Source organism: Sturnus vulgaris, chromosome 10, assembly GCF_052056855.1.
Source record: "Sturnus vulgaris isolate bStuVul1 chromosome 10, bStuVul1.hap1, whole genome shotgun sequence".
Taxonomy (NCBI): domain Eukaryota; kingdom Metazoa; phylum Chordata; class Aves; order Passeriformes; family Sturnidae; genus Sturnus; species Sturnus vulgaris.
Genome location: NC_142252.1, coordinates 5,966,818 through 5,980,181, shown reverse-complemented (window position 1 = coordinate 5,980,181; position 13,364 = coordinate 5,966,818). Strand labels below are relative to the sequence as shown.

Genomic DNA, 13,364 nt, shown 5'->3' with positions numbered 1-13,364 from the left:
GGCCAGTTTTGAAAACATGCACATTAAGCTCTAACTGGAAGAAGCTGTGAAAGTTCACTTACAACCTGTGCACTGTGCCCATGTGGAAGGGGGGATTTTGGAAATTGAAGTCCTCCCTACAGCTACTGCCTACTTGGAAGTATGGCACTGAGTGCTCAACTAACAGCTCTGGCTTCCCACTAAAGCTGGCTCTTATCAAGAGAGCCTTTTTCCTGGGAAAACCTACTCCATATCTGAGACACAAGCAATGCAGACTCCACATGATTCCATGCACTGGGGACAGGGAAAGCAAAACTAAATCCTCTGAGATTCTGCCCTTTGTCCCATGGAGGATTGGTCTCTTTAGGAATCAGTGATGAGGAGGACAAGAAAGGCTGCTCAGAGGTGGGAAGGGGAGAGGTGGAAGAATCAGTTCTCACTGAACTGCTGAGAGTTACTCCAATACTTGGTCCAAGAGATAAAGAAATAAAGTCCCAGAAATAAATTAAGTAATTATTACTACACCTTATTATAAGGGACCTGTTTAAACCACAAGCAAACAGTCTACAGAAGCACTAGCAGTAAAGGATCAAGCTCAACAGTGAAACTCCATGTCAGAACCTCTTTTATTTTCTCATGGGTTTCAGTTTCCTTTTTTTGTTTGTATTTAAATAAAGGCTATATTTCTGCCAGGTTGAATGCATTATTCTACACTGAAGCATTCAAAGCACAATGCATCACTTAGATGCAATTCCCTCCAACCCCCCACATTTTCCCATGTTTGTTTTACTCTATCCCATCAAAATTTTGGTTCTCTTACCTTAATTACTTCTGGGGCCTGCTGGATTGAAGCTGGAACAGAGTCTCTGGAGGCAGCCCCAACATGGCTTTTTTTCCCTGCAAGCAGGGACTGTGAAGGAGTTGCTAAAGTTTCCTGGAGAATTTGCATCACTTCCCTCTCCTTGGACAAACTTCCCTTGCCTGTCTGGAATTCCACCAGCTCCTGGGCAAAGTCCTCAATGCTCCCCAGGATACGCAGTAAAAGGGCTTTGTCATCCTCTTCCATTTTATGACCATTGGTTTCCATGATTTTTGACAAAGAAGAAGGGGGATCAACAGGTTTACTTTTGGGTTCAAGAGCCAGAGGTGGAGGCTGCCTACCCTGCCTGCCAGACACCTGCAGCGAGGCAGGTTCACTCTCCTTCTGAGAGGGCTCCCTCAGAGTACTCTCCATTTTCCGTGAGAAGCACTCCAAGTCCAGCAGCAGTTTGTCTATCTCCTCCTTGTCCACCCTACTGCATGTCTGGGCTCCTTTGGGGACAGCAGCTTGGGCACCACACAACACAGGATCCGACACTGGTTTCAAAGGAGCAGTTTTCTCAGGAGCATCTCCTGCCCTGGCCTGCTCTGCTTTAGCATCAGCAGGAAGGTCTGAACCAGCAGCTCGCTGGTAGCTGCACTCCAGCCCCTGCCAGCCCCCCTTGTGCTCTGCCTTCTTCTCTGTCCCTGCTGCTCTGTCCCCATCAGACTCCTCCTCGATGTACAGCGCCTCGGTGGCAGACGTGCAGTCGCAGGGGCTCGGGGCTGGTGACTGAGGTAGAGCATCTTTCACAGCTCTCACGCCGCTCTCTGGAGGGACACCGGGCAGGGAGTTGGAGCTCACAGTACCTGTCTGGAGGGACTGGGAGGTGCTTGTCACCTCACCCTGATCGGGTGGAACGAGAGGAGCTGTACTTGAGGATGGCAGCTGAATGATATCTTCGTATCTGGGTGGCTGCTCCAGGGGAAAGGGAATTTGCTGCAAGCCATGGAAACAGTTCATCAGCTCTGTCCAGTCACTTGCTTCCCTCTGCCCTGCTGTCTTCAGCTCAAAGGGCAGCTTTTTCAGGTAGGAAGAAAATCTTGTCATCAGATTCATGTAAATCATCTCTGAATTAGCCAGGGGGTCATTGCTGTTCCCTCCACCAACGACATCTGCAGACTTCTTCTTGATGCAGTGTTTGATTATGTCTGTGCACTTTTTCAGATCCTCTGAGCACTTGAGCAAGATGTCCAGGCACACCTTAATGTCCCCACCAGAAGAACCATCTAACTTGTGTTTTTCTAAAATCTGGGTAATGAAGTTTTCTTCGGGCAAGGAATGAGGGCAGAAGGGAACCACAGGATTCACGGTGACTTCGGGAGCATCATTGCTCTCCTGCCATTTCTCCACAGGTGAAGGACTCTGCAAAAAGCCACATGGAGGGCAGTTCTCATCATTGTTGAAGTGCCCATAAATCAAGTCAAAATCAAAGGATCGTCTGCTGAAAGACTCTGACCGAACTTTCCTTCCCTTTCTGTAAGCCACATGACTGGAAGAGTTTTTGAGCTTTTCAAAGGAGAATTCCTTTATTTTACCACTGGCAAGGTTTATTGCCTCACCAGTAATGTCTTTTAAACTGCTGGAGGCTTGCACTGAAGACCCCTTCTTGATCCTTGGATTATTTGGCAGGATTTGGTGATAGTCCTCATTTCCAGCCAAGGCAAGACCATTTTCAGGAACAGGAATTTTATGGTCCAAGTTGGCATCTTGGACACTGAGCTCTGCACAGACACTGTGGTGTGCAACTATGCAGGTGAGTCCCTGTTTGAGGAGCTGGCAGGAGCCTGTGCAGTAGTGCACAGTGTGCTGAGAGTGCTGCTCCACCACCACACTGCTGTAGCAGTTCACTGAAGTCACCATCAGCCTGTAGGTCGCTGCCATAGCACAGACCACGCTGGGAAGTGAGGCTGCAAAACTCACCATGAACTTCACAAGGAAAAGCTCATTTTCCACAGCCACACCAGATTGGATGAAAACATACAATGTCAATTGGAAACATCCAAACTGTGTGATGAGCTACTGCCTTGGAAAGCCCTAGAGAAGTCTGGAGTGCTTTCAGCAGTACAGTTACAACCACCAGTGCAACTTGCATATGGTTTAACTTAAGGCACCTCGATGCTCATATTCCATGCAGAATGCCTTGCTCAGCAGAGGTGCAGCATGAGCTGCTCCATTTCCAGTGGTCCAGGTAGCTTCTCCAGCAGAGGCCATACAATCCAGTCAGTTCTGAGGCAGGAGTGACAAGTCAACAATTTCTGTTTCACCCTTTTTTCTCTCTTTTCGGATGGGTCAGTAAAAGGCAGATAATCCAGTAGCATGTACAGACAAAAAAATCCAGTGTGCTTGGGAGATTCCTCTCTCACACTGGTGACACAGGTCCCTGCAATAGAAATAAAGGTGACAGTCATTATGAATGCCATGTATTATGCAGTCTTGTCTACTACCAAACATCTGGCACAGACAGAACAAGCAGCACACAGGCCTGCACAGAACAGAGTAGGCTGATAGTCTTCTTTCACTCAGATCTACCATATAAGAGCAGTGCTGAGGAGCTGGCCTATATTTATACACAGGCTGTCTGTGTGCTGCATTTTAACAGCTCTATTTTAGCCACTCATTAATTTTTTTCAGACTTGCTTTTTTTCCTCCCCAGACTGAGCAAAACATTACCTTTAATTCAAATAGAGCAAAACATTTTGATCCTGTTGTGAATTTCTGCCTTTTGTTTTCCAAGGCTCTAAAGATAAGGCAAAGGGCAGCAGAGAAAAGCACTTTCAGGATTTCCAAGCTTTCTGGATTATTAAAAGCTGCAAAAAGCCTGCAGCAAAGTAGCTGAATGCCTCTAAGAATGCATGGTCTTCAGTAAAGGCTACATTGGCTTCCATTAGCCTTTCACCAAGGTCTCTGGGACCACAGCAATATATTTTATGGAGGAATAACTATTTTTCTTACAACCCATAAACAGCAGCATATTTAATACAGTAAGTTCACTGCTGTAGACATTGAGAATAGTAACATTTGTAGAAAGGTTAAGCCTATGAAAACTAGGAATTGAGTGTTTTACACTTAGCATAGTCATTTCCAGATGCATTTCCTATCATCATGGTCAGAACTGCACCAGAAAAACCTCAAAAGCTGTTTAACTTTGTTATGAAGAAAAGCAAATCTCAGGTTTAAGGGTCTTGAATTTTAGACATTGCCTCATCTTTCTTTAATATATGAACAATCAAACAAAAACATCCCAGTGAAATTCTGAGCACCCTCTATTCCTGTACAAACAGAAATCTATTTAATAAAGCATTATTATATCCCACAGCTAAGTCACTCCAAAGCACGGGTTTATTTTGGTTTCTTCAAAGGCAAATATCCAGCACTGCAAAAGGCCAGGCCTGCACCTGATGGAAGCACTGCCCTCCCCACAGTTCCATCACACCAACTTAGCTCAAAGCCTGGACAAACACAGCACACACAAGGCAAGTGCCCTAATAGTTCAGTGCTGTTGTAATTACTGACTGGGGAGAGCACAAGTCTCAACGTTCACATTTTAGATATTTTAAAGCCTTAATTTAAAATTGAGAAGCACCGATTCAAGAGCGTTAAACAGAATTTGTGATGTGCCATGTCTGCTCATGGCAGTTATGTGGAGTGGCACAGGTAGAGAACCCTTCCCACTTTGCTCTTTGGATTATATAAGGCATCGAAAAGATTGCATTCAGGACAAAGAGCTAACTGCCATGCTGGGCTCTGGAACAGGCTGCCACCTGCCCATCCCAGCTGCGGGCCAAGCAGCTCCTCCTGTCCTGGCCTGCTCCCCTCCACACCCACTGGCACTGCCCTAAAGCCCCTCCGGCATGGGAGGGCCCTCCCGAGGGACGAGCAGAGGTATGAGGTGTGCCCCTTCCCGAGGGAACAGCAGTGGTACCAGCTGTGCCCCTTCCCCAGGATGAGCCATGGTACAAGGTGTGCCCCTTCCCGAGGGAACAGCAGTGGTACCAGCTGTGCCCCTTCCCCAGGGATGGGCAGAGGAATGAGGTGAGCTCCTTGCCCAGGGACAAGCACAGGTACCAGGTGTGCCCCAGCCACTGCAGTGAGTCAAGGTGCCAGTAGAAAGGGCGTGCACAGAAGCCTTTTCACATCGTGAGGTGCTCACACCATCACTCACAAACCCAGGGAACACACTTCACACCCTCCACTCACTGCTCTCAGGCTTCACTATCACGTGTGCCAAACCCTCTGCTGAATCAGAGCCACAGTTTAAAAAGTGCTGTTGGCTCCCCAATGCCTCATGGGCTCTGTCAGGAAAATCATGCTAGGCCTCCAAAAAGTCCACTGATCCATGGACTCTCTTCAACACATCAGGGTAAGAGGTCTGCTGCTTTTCCTTTTCTGAGACTCCATCAACTTCAGACAAGCCTTCTGGCATTTCCTGAAATGACCACTATATAGTATCTAGAGAAAGGAGAGGCCTTCAGGACAGCAAGTTTGATAAAGAATATTGCTTCTCAAAAAGCTTAGGACTTCCTGAGGGCTCCTTCCTCCCTCTGTGTCACACACAGCAAGGAAAGCCTGGTCTTCCTTTTAGCAGCAAAGAACAGTTAGGGTTTACACCTAATTTGGGCAATAATTACATCTTGATTAAGTTATTTCTTAATTAGAGTAATAACATATTACTCACTGTCTCCTCCTCTGTCACTCCACCAAGGATAGTTTCCTCCCACCACATCACTGACTAAGCCAGTTTCTCTAATTCTTTAAGCCACCTTCAAGCAATGAAATTCCTGCAGCTATAAGATTATTGCTTTAAGGAAAAGGTCTCCTAGACTCCCAACCTACTTTTTTTTTCTTTTTTAACCTTGTATTGCCAGCCATGCCCAATAACAATTTTAGGTGTTTATGCAATCATTATTGCTGCATTGTCTAATCCCTTTCCAGTTTGCCTGTACTCCTCTGGTACTATCACAAGCCAACACAATGCAAACAAATTTGCCCAGGCCAACACAGGATTGCTGCCTCCTGCCTCTGCTGTCAGCACCTTTTACTGCTGCATCAGAGGAGGAAGTAATCAAACAATCAATACAAAACCCCAATATCCTCTTTCCTACCACACTAACTAATGTCTTCTCAGTAATTATTTACTAATTGCTTTATTATCACTGTCTGCAGAAACATGCTCAGGTTATTCAAGGGCTGGAGCAGCATAAATCCTTACAGAGACAGAGTAGAAATTTCTCTCCTTTGCCACTGCCTTGCCCAAGGTAAGTCATGCTCAGCTTGCAGCTTTATTTGAGTGTGATCCGTTGAACATGATGCAGCATGCAAACCTCGTCAGGACAAAGCCTAAGAGTGGAGTATCCCTGTTTTCACATCTGGGAACACAGCCTCAAGCTGAGCTTCAGTTTTGAATCTTGATGGGTGACTAAAACCTACTATTTATAAGTAGAATGAAAAGACAAAATGGATTAAGAAACTTTCCTACTTGGCTTTTTCCAGGCTGCAACTTCATTCCAGTTTGACTCTAGAGCAGCCCCCAGTTCAGAAATACTGCAGAAAAATTCTGTAATTAGGCCTGCTGCCATGAAACCAACCCAGCCCTGGGGATACAGGACTGGCTTCACAACACAAATTGTGAATGAATAGTGCTTCTTGTATGACTGCAGAATAATGCTTTATGTCTGTCCTATCTCTGCAAGATGACATGAATTACTTTCCAAAGGAAAAAATTATTGCAGATACTAATTATATAAAAGGTTATTCCACATGACACGCAAGAAATTCTATTCATGCAAAGATTATGCAGAAGCTACATAATTGAACAATGACAATCTGTTCAGATTGGGACTGTCAGCCAGCACTTGCAAACTGAAGTCTAGGAAGCTACAGGACAGGGCTCCAATACCTCTGAAAGTCTCTAACTTACCTAAAGTCTTCTTGAACCCTTATCTGCAACAGGAGCTAGGTACCACCATAACACAGTATTGAGTAAAGCCACCCTCCCTGCAGCAGGACATGGCCTGAGCATCACTGTGGAAGGTGTGGTAGGACCAACCCTCCAGTTTTGTATTCTTGCAAAAGAAAACAAAGACAAAACAACAGGTCTGTCATTTGGACAGTCACCAGTATAACTTCAGGTGTATCACCATGCCTGTGTAATCAGGTGTCAGATTTTACCCCCTTAGAAGGGCTTGTGGTACCAAAAAACAGCATTTAACTGTATCTTCTTATTTAGAAATGACTGAGTTTTGTCTAGAATTTACTGAGCAAAGCAGATTTGGAAGCAAGCTATAGATTATAGAAGAAAAAAGCAGACAAACAACAAAGGAATGTTTTCTTTCAAAGAAATGTTTGCAACAAATCCAGTTCTGCTGAATTAACAACCAGACACTTGTTAAATTATTTTGGATCTCATCACAAGGGAACTGATTAACAACTCACCATCACTTGCACAACTTATTACTCCTCAAAAAGGAACTAGAGGCTAAAGAAGAGTAACTTTTTTCCTACGCTGAAGAAGTTTGGAAGAAGAAAATCTGAGTTGTTCCTTTGTCCTGTATTTCTTATATATTTACAGCTTAAAACATTTTGATGTGCTTAATAGCAACAGAACTATTTTGTACATAGAACTTAGGTGGGAAGTGCAGCTTTTCAGTCCTCAGGACCAGCAGAATTTTGATGCACATGCACACATTTCAGGGACAGTAGAAGAAATCATTCACAATTGCACCTGTACAGTTTGGGGATTACAGGGGCTTGTACCACTGACACTGGCACAGCAACCACAACCATTAGAATCTTTATTTCTAAAAGGTTTTAGCTCCAAGCTATTTCATGTTTTAGAAACTGCAACAAACTGTTATGGCTACAAATCCCAACTTGCCCTGGTTAGAGGATCTGACCTACTCAAAGTAAGCACTTCTATTTGAACCAGAGGACACTTCCTCATATTCTCAAGTGCTTCAATATTTAATTACACACATTCTAGAAAAAGGGCCATCATTTCCCATTGAAGTATGTTCAACATCAGGTTCCACAAACAGCTATCCCACTTTCTTATGCTAAATTAAAAGAGCTTTCAGGAAGACAAATTTCCTCACCTACAAGTACTAACACAGTATAATCAAATCACCACTTAGCACTTTCCAGGAATGCCAGAGAGACTGAGAGATGTCTTCAGAGTCATTGCTATAAATCTTTGAGTTCTGCCTGTAACTTGCTACTGTTCTTAAAAAATGGCAGAGGTGGGGTTCATCTCACCTATACAGCCATGAAGTGCTCAGTGCTGTCTATATACAATGCAGATAGGGAGGCACCTCAAAAAGAAAGATCACCCCACCGAGTTTAACAATCTAGTTTTGAGATGATGAGTTACATTAGATGAATCCCATCCTTCAGGATTACGTAAGAACAGAGGAAAAACCATTTCCGTCTCCAACAGTGGTTAAATGCCAATGCTCAAGGAGCAGTATTAGACATGGTATTTCCTAGGAGTATTCTCTTGGCCTCCAACTGTTCCCAGTTCATGGGAACTGTGAAGCTGGATGTGGTTTGTATGTACTTACTAACCTTTGGAGGATTTCTCTCCTAAGTGCTTGAGCACCCCTGGATTGAACAGAATTTCTTTGCATCCTGAGCATCTTTTGGTAAGACATTCTACCATCCACCACCCCTTTCAATCCTGTCACTCACCAGCTTCAGTATGCCAAGATTGTGTCCTGAGACACTGCACAAACTGTCCACAGCATTCTCAAATTTACACAACTCCATGTCATCCCTCTGCCTGCTCTTTCCCTTCTCTTAGCTTACTCAGTTCTCCTAGTGCACAAGCCACTTTGCAGCTCTAAGCATTCCCACTGCCCCTCTCATAAGCTTTTCTGGTTCAATTACACACTTTAAGACACAGGAACCCAAAGTGGGCAGAGTATTCAGGAAAGATGAGAACTACAGGAAGAAATTAATTTTTGAGCTGCCTTTCAAAAATCAGTATTATCCCTATATAGTGTTTTCCCCTTTCCAGCCTCTCTGCTTTCAGATAATGCATTCTCAAGTGTCTGCTCTCATAACCACCTGGGTTAACTCACTCTGCCCTTCTTCCTGCTTGTCTTCCAAGAGGAAATAAAGATACTATTGTCTTTTGTAAAATGCTCAGAGATCTACTGAGAGAACACTCTATTCAAGAGGAAGGTGCTCACTTTTAGAGACCAATATTTTCATGTAGCCTCAGAAAAAGGGTTCAGAGATGGGCAGCAATAATGATCCAAAAGTCTTGAACAGTGAGGAGTGATGGAGTAGGACCAGGTGCTTCAGGTTGGAAGAGAGGTGACTTCAGAGGAATATTATAATCTCCAAAGTCATGAATGGCATGGAATGGGCAGATAGGGTCTGACTGCTCACCTACCCCTCAGCATAAGAACTAGGTGGCCAGTGTCACAAGAAGCAGGGTAAAACAAGCACATGCATGCAGCAAACCTGGGAAATGTCTCATCAAAGGATGCCACGGACCCAGAAAGGTTCTGGGGAGTCAAGGGGCCACGTTTTTATACCTCCTCTGTCAAAAGTCACCACCTTCTACATGGGTGCCATTTGACACCCTTTAAGTCTTGCTATGCTGGGGTGGCAAAATAAACAGGGATATTCCCATGGCTGCAGATTTCCATCATAATCCTTCCTCTTATCCTTCCTACTTCCAAACAAATATTTTCCAGGCTAAATTCCAATTTATTTGGTTAGTCCTTTTACAAAAGCTCTTCAGTCACGTGCTTTTCTGTAATATTAACTATAAGTCTTTGGAGAGGGGAGAATGTCTTCCCCTAACTTTGGGAGGGTATGTTATTTATTACACAAAACCACCATGGATTTACAGGATGGCATGCTGATTTGCTCCCTCTTCTTTTCCTAGAGATATCATTTTCTATTTGCCTTTTTTTGTTGTTTTTAACTGCTGCTGAGTGAGTTTCACAGAGCCTTATCTGCATTACTTAAAAGATCTCTTTCTTGAATGGCACAGATTCTCATGAGCTCATCACTGCACAGGCACTGGGAGTTGTTTATCTCTTGTGCACATTAGTTTATATCTGCTGGTATCCAGTACCTACAACCAAGTACTGTGAGAACTTTCTGCAACTGCAGCCAGCTTTTATTTGTGCTATGCTAATTCTGTGATTTTCAGCATATACTGTCACTTCATTACTCAGCCTCTCTTCCAGGCCACTTACAACTGGGTTCAACAAGCCTTAACACGGATCCCCCCGGGAGTGAAGAGTGATCACTCCTCCCTAGAAAAGCTGACAGTCCTTCCTACGCTTTAACCAGGTATTAATTACTGAGAAAGCTACGCTGCTGCTCTATGGCAGTTCATTTCCTTTAAGGAGCATTAACAAAGTCCTTTGTTAATCTCTCTCTGAAAACCCAGACACAGCAGAATATTTGGTTGTTTGTCTCTCTTGCCTTCTTGTCCAAGAGCTCCAGACTATCGAACTTTACCAGCTGTAGCTGGACTTCAGCATTCCTGCAGTGACCCATGGAGGTCACTGCAATGGGAACACTTATCAAGGCAGGCTTCCAAGCAGGCATGACCTTGAGCCTCACTGTCCGTGGCAGGACCATTAACACTGCTCTGCAGTCACTCTGCATTCGGAGAAGTCAGTTTTTACACTGAGGAATCTGTTTTGGTAGATTTACCCTAAAGAAAAATTAGCCCCCAACACTAACTTAAATACAGCCTCTCCACATTTACAGTAGCAACTTAAGGAAAGCCCACCACTCAAAAAGACCTGGGCTAGTATCAATAATAATAGTTTGCACTGATTTTTAAAAATAAACCTGGCAGTAGACCATAATCTGTTGTTTTAAAATACTGACTTGCAGTCAGTGAATGCAGTATTATTCAGTGTAACTCCCCCAGGTTAAGTGACAGGGTTACCTAATACTCCAGTGCCTCTATCCCCTTCACAAACACCAGCAGAGTCCCTGAACACAAGGAGACCAGAAACTGTTCGGGAGCACCAGTGCACAGGCCATACAAAGCTTGTCACTAGGGGTGTCAGCTGAGAGGGAGAAGAGTTAACAGTACCAGGAAAGATGTCACCCTTTTCAGCTTTTCTAAAATACCTTTCTTCAATTTTCCATTTGCACAGTCTTGGAACTAAAACTGACCAGACAGGAATTTGTGCCCCATGAGACTGATTTCCAGTTAGACAGATGAGACAGCAAGAGAGTAAAAGCTCACACGATTTTTCCACGTAACGCCAACCCGTTACACAAATACTTTGCCAACTAATTACAGTTCCAGCCCCATGTCTGTGTAGAACCACCAATCCTTCTCTCTTAGCAGGACCCAAATACATTCACAAACATGCTGAAGTTTAGCAAGGCACAAATAAAAGAAAAATTAATGCCTGAGCTCTGATACACTGATAGAAAATAAGGTGACCAACCAGTAAAACACTGGAGGTGAACAAGCTTCAAAAGCACATAATTAGCAAGGCTCAGGGCAGAGGTCAGAAAGCCTGCTTGATTAAGTAATGTGTCTCCTGGCTGTTTATAACCGTATATGGAAAGAGATAATTTCATATTAGCAAGATGAATTTATTGTCTCTGGAATGTTAATTCAGTATTAACAGTATCCATTCACTTTACACAAATTAGTTATTTAAGTGTTAAAATAACAAAGGAAGATTTGTGTCCAAGACAGCACTCCCTCAGTCATTAACTTCTGCTGACGCTGAGGTTACAATTTACAGATTCCCTGAAACCATTTTCAGAAACTTACTTGGAAGTTAAACTTCTCCTGTAGCAGAGAAGCCACCTGCTAGTGGTCTGAAGAATAAATACACTTTTAATTTAATAACAGCTAAAACAAAAAAAATTGTTTCCATTTATTGCCCATCTATTCAGAGCTCATGCATTTCTCACTGCTGACATATCTAACTTCTTCAAGTCTTACATGTAGCACACTGGAGTCATTTAAACCCTCAGGCATTCAAAATTTTGGGATAAAATTCTCTTTGTCTAAGGTAACAGCCCATTTCTCCAGGGCAGCCTCAGCTCCCAGCCCATACGTGGCCCCAGCTGGAGTAGTACAGCTATTCCATGGGTCAGCAGCAAGCAGAGTGACACAGAAAAGCTCCAACTCTGTGCTGCATTCCCACCCTCTCCTCTGAGGCACAATCCCAGGAGCCAGGAGCTGTCATTCCCACCAGCCATACCTTCCACAAGCCCATTCCTGCCAGCCTCCATCTTGCACTGGGAACAGCAGCAGCTGTCGAATTGCAACAAATTACACCAAAAGGTGCAGCATGTCCTGGCATTCAATAAGTCTGACACTGCTACAGATTTCTGTGCCTGTGCCTTCGAAAAGCCACCCCAGAGGCACAGAACAGCGTGCTCAAAGCAACACACAATTTAAGGTAGCATAGCTTTTCTGTCCCCCATCCTCTACCAAGGAAAACGAAAGGTGTTTTAGCCTGACATCCCGATAAGACTGAGGAAATAATTTCTCCTGTGTCTTTATTAACCCAGGGAGATTCACAAAACAACAAAGTAAAGAGAACTTCCATTCTCTCTTTTCCCTGTGTATTTAAATAGAAGCAGATTAAAAAGAAAAGCAATACACATAGGAAAAAAAACCACACAAAACAAGATAAATGCAAAGATTCCCTCACTCTAAGTGGATAACCATGCTCACATTTGTGAAAATGTAAATTCATTAAAATGAAGTAATTTTTAATTAGCTTGTGTTTTACATGTATGACCTCGGGTATTGCCTCCTGCATCCTACCCATACACTATTCTGCAGTCAGAATTATTCATTTCTCCATCAGCATAGTATTTGCATGCTAATCAAACACTGATTAATTGTTAACATTGTTAATTACTAACATTGATAATATTTTCCAGTATTATCTTCATTTTACCCTGCAAAGAGAATACATCCATTTCTGGTGCTCAAGCCCTGATTTTCCAAAGTATGTGACATCGGGGAGTGTTTCACATAGTCAAGGCAAAGCACCTGCTTAGTCACAACTGCCCTGGCAGTCCTAGCTCAGAAATTCCACAAACCAGACTCAGGGACATAAGCAGCAGAGGAAATACAGGAGTGAATTCTGCTGGAACAATCTTGTCCCATAACACACATGAAAACAGTTCTTTATGACAGCACTCAACTACATCAATTATGGATGAGAAAATTCCCCTCCTCCCACAGTTCTACTTGCTGTCCCGTTTCTGACAGAATTGGAACACAGGATCTGAGCTTTAAGTGAACCTTCAGAAAAGTTCAATGTAACAGGAGAAAGCCTGGTCTTACAGGGAAGAAGAACATGCAGTGATTCAAGTCAAATCAGTATTGGAAAACATTTACACAACGAAGGCAAAACAACCTCTGTCCTGCACCAGGACATGCCACGTTCAGAGTCACTTCAAGTCAGGTTTTCTGAATTCAAAGGCACAGAAGTTCTCTATGGAGAACGGTCCTTACTAAAAACAAAAAACCACCAGCCAACACTCACCCCACCCATAAAAAAAAAAA

At 43.6% G+C, this 13,364-nt stretch overlaps 1 protein-coding gene across 3 annotated transcripts in view; it reads right to left on the bottom strand.

The window, feature by feature from the left end:
- The window catches only part of LOC106849697 (serine/threonine-protein phosphatase 2A regulatory subunit B'' subunit alpha), a 51,174-nt gene that overhangs the window by 32,666 nt on the left and 5,144 nt on the right, over positions 1-13,364 (bottom strand). For all 3 annotated transcript variants that reach the window (XM_014870476.2, XM_014870475.2, XM_014870471.2), the window contains one exon: positions 800-3,221. In XM_014870476.2, the coding sequence (XP_014725962.1) occupies positions 800-2,764 (1,965 nt within the window). In that variant the 5' untranslated portion in view covers positions 2,765-3,221. The remainder of the gene's footprint in view (positions 1-799; positions 3,222-13,364) is intronic.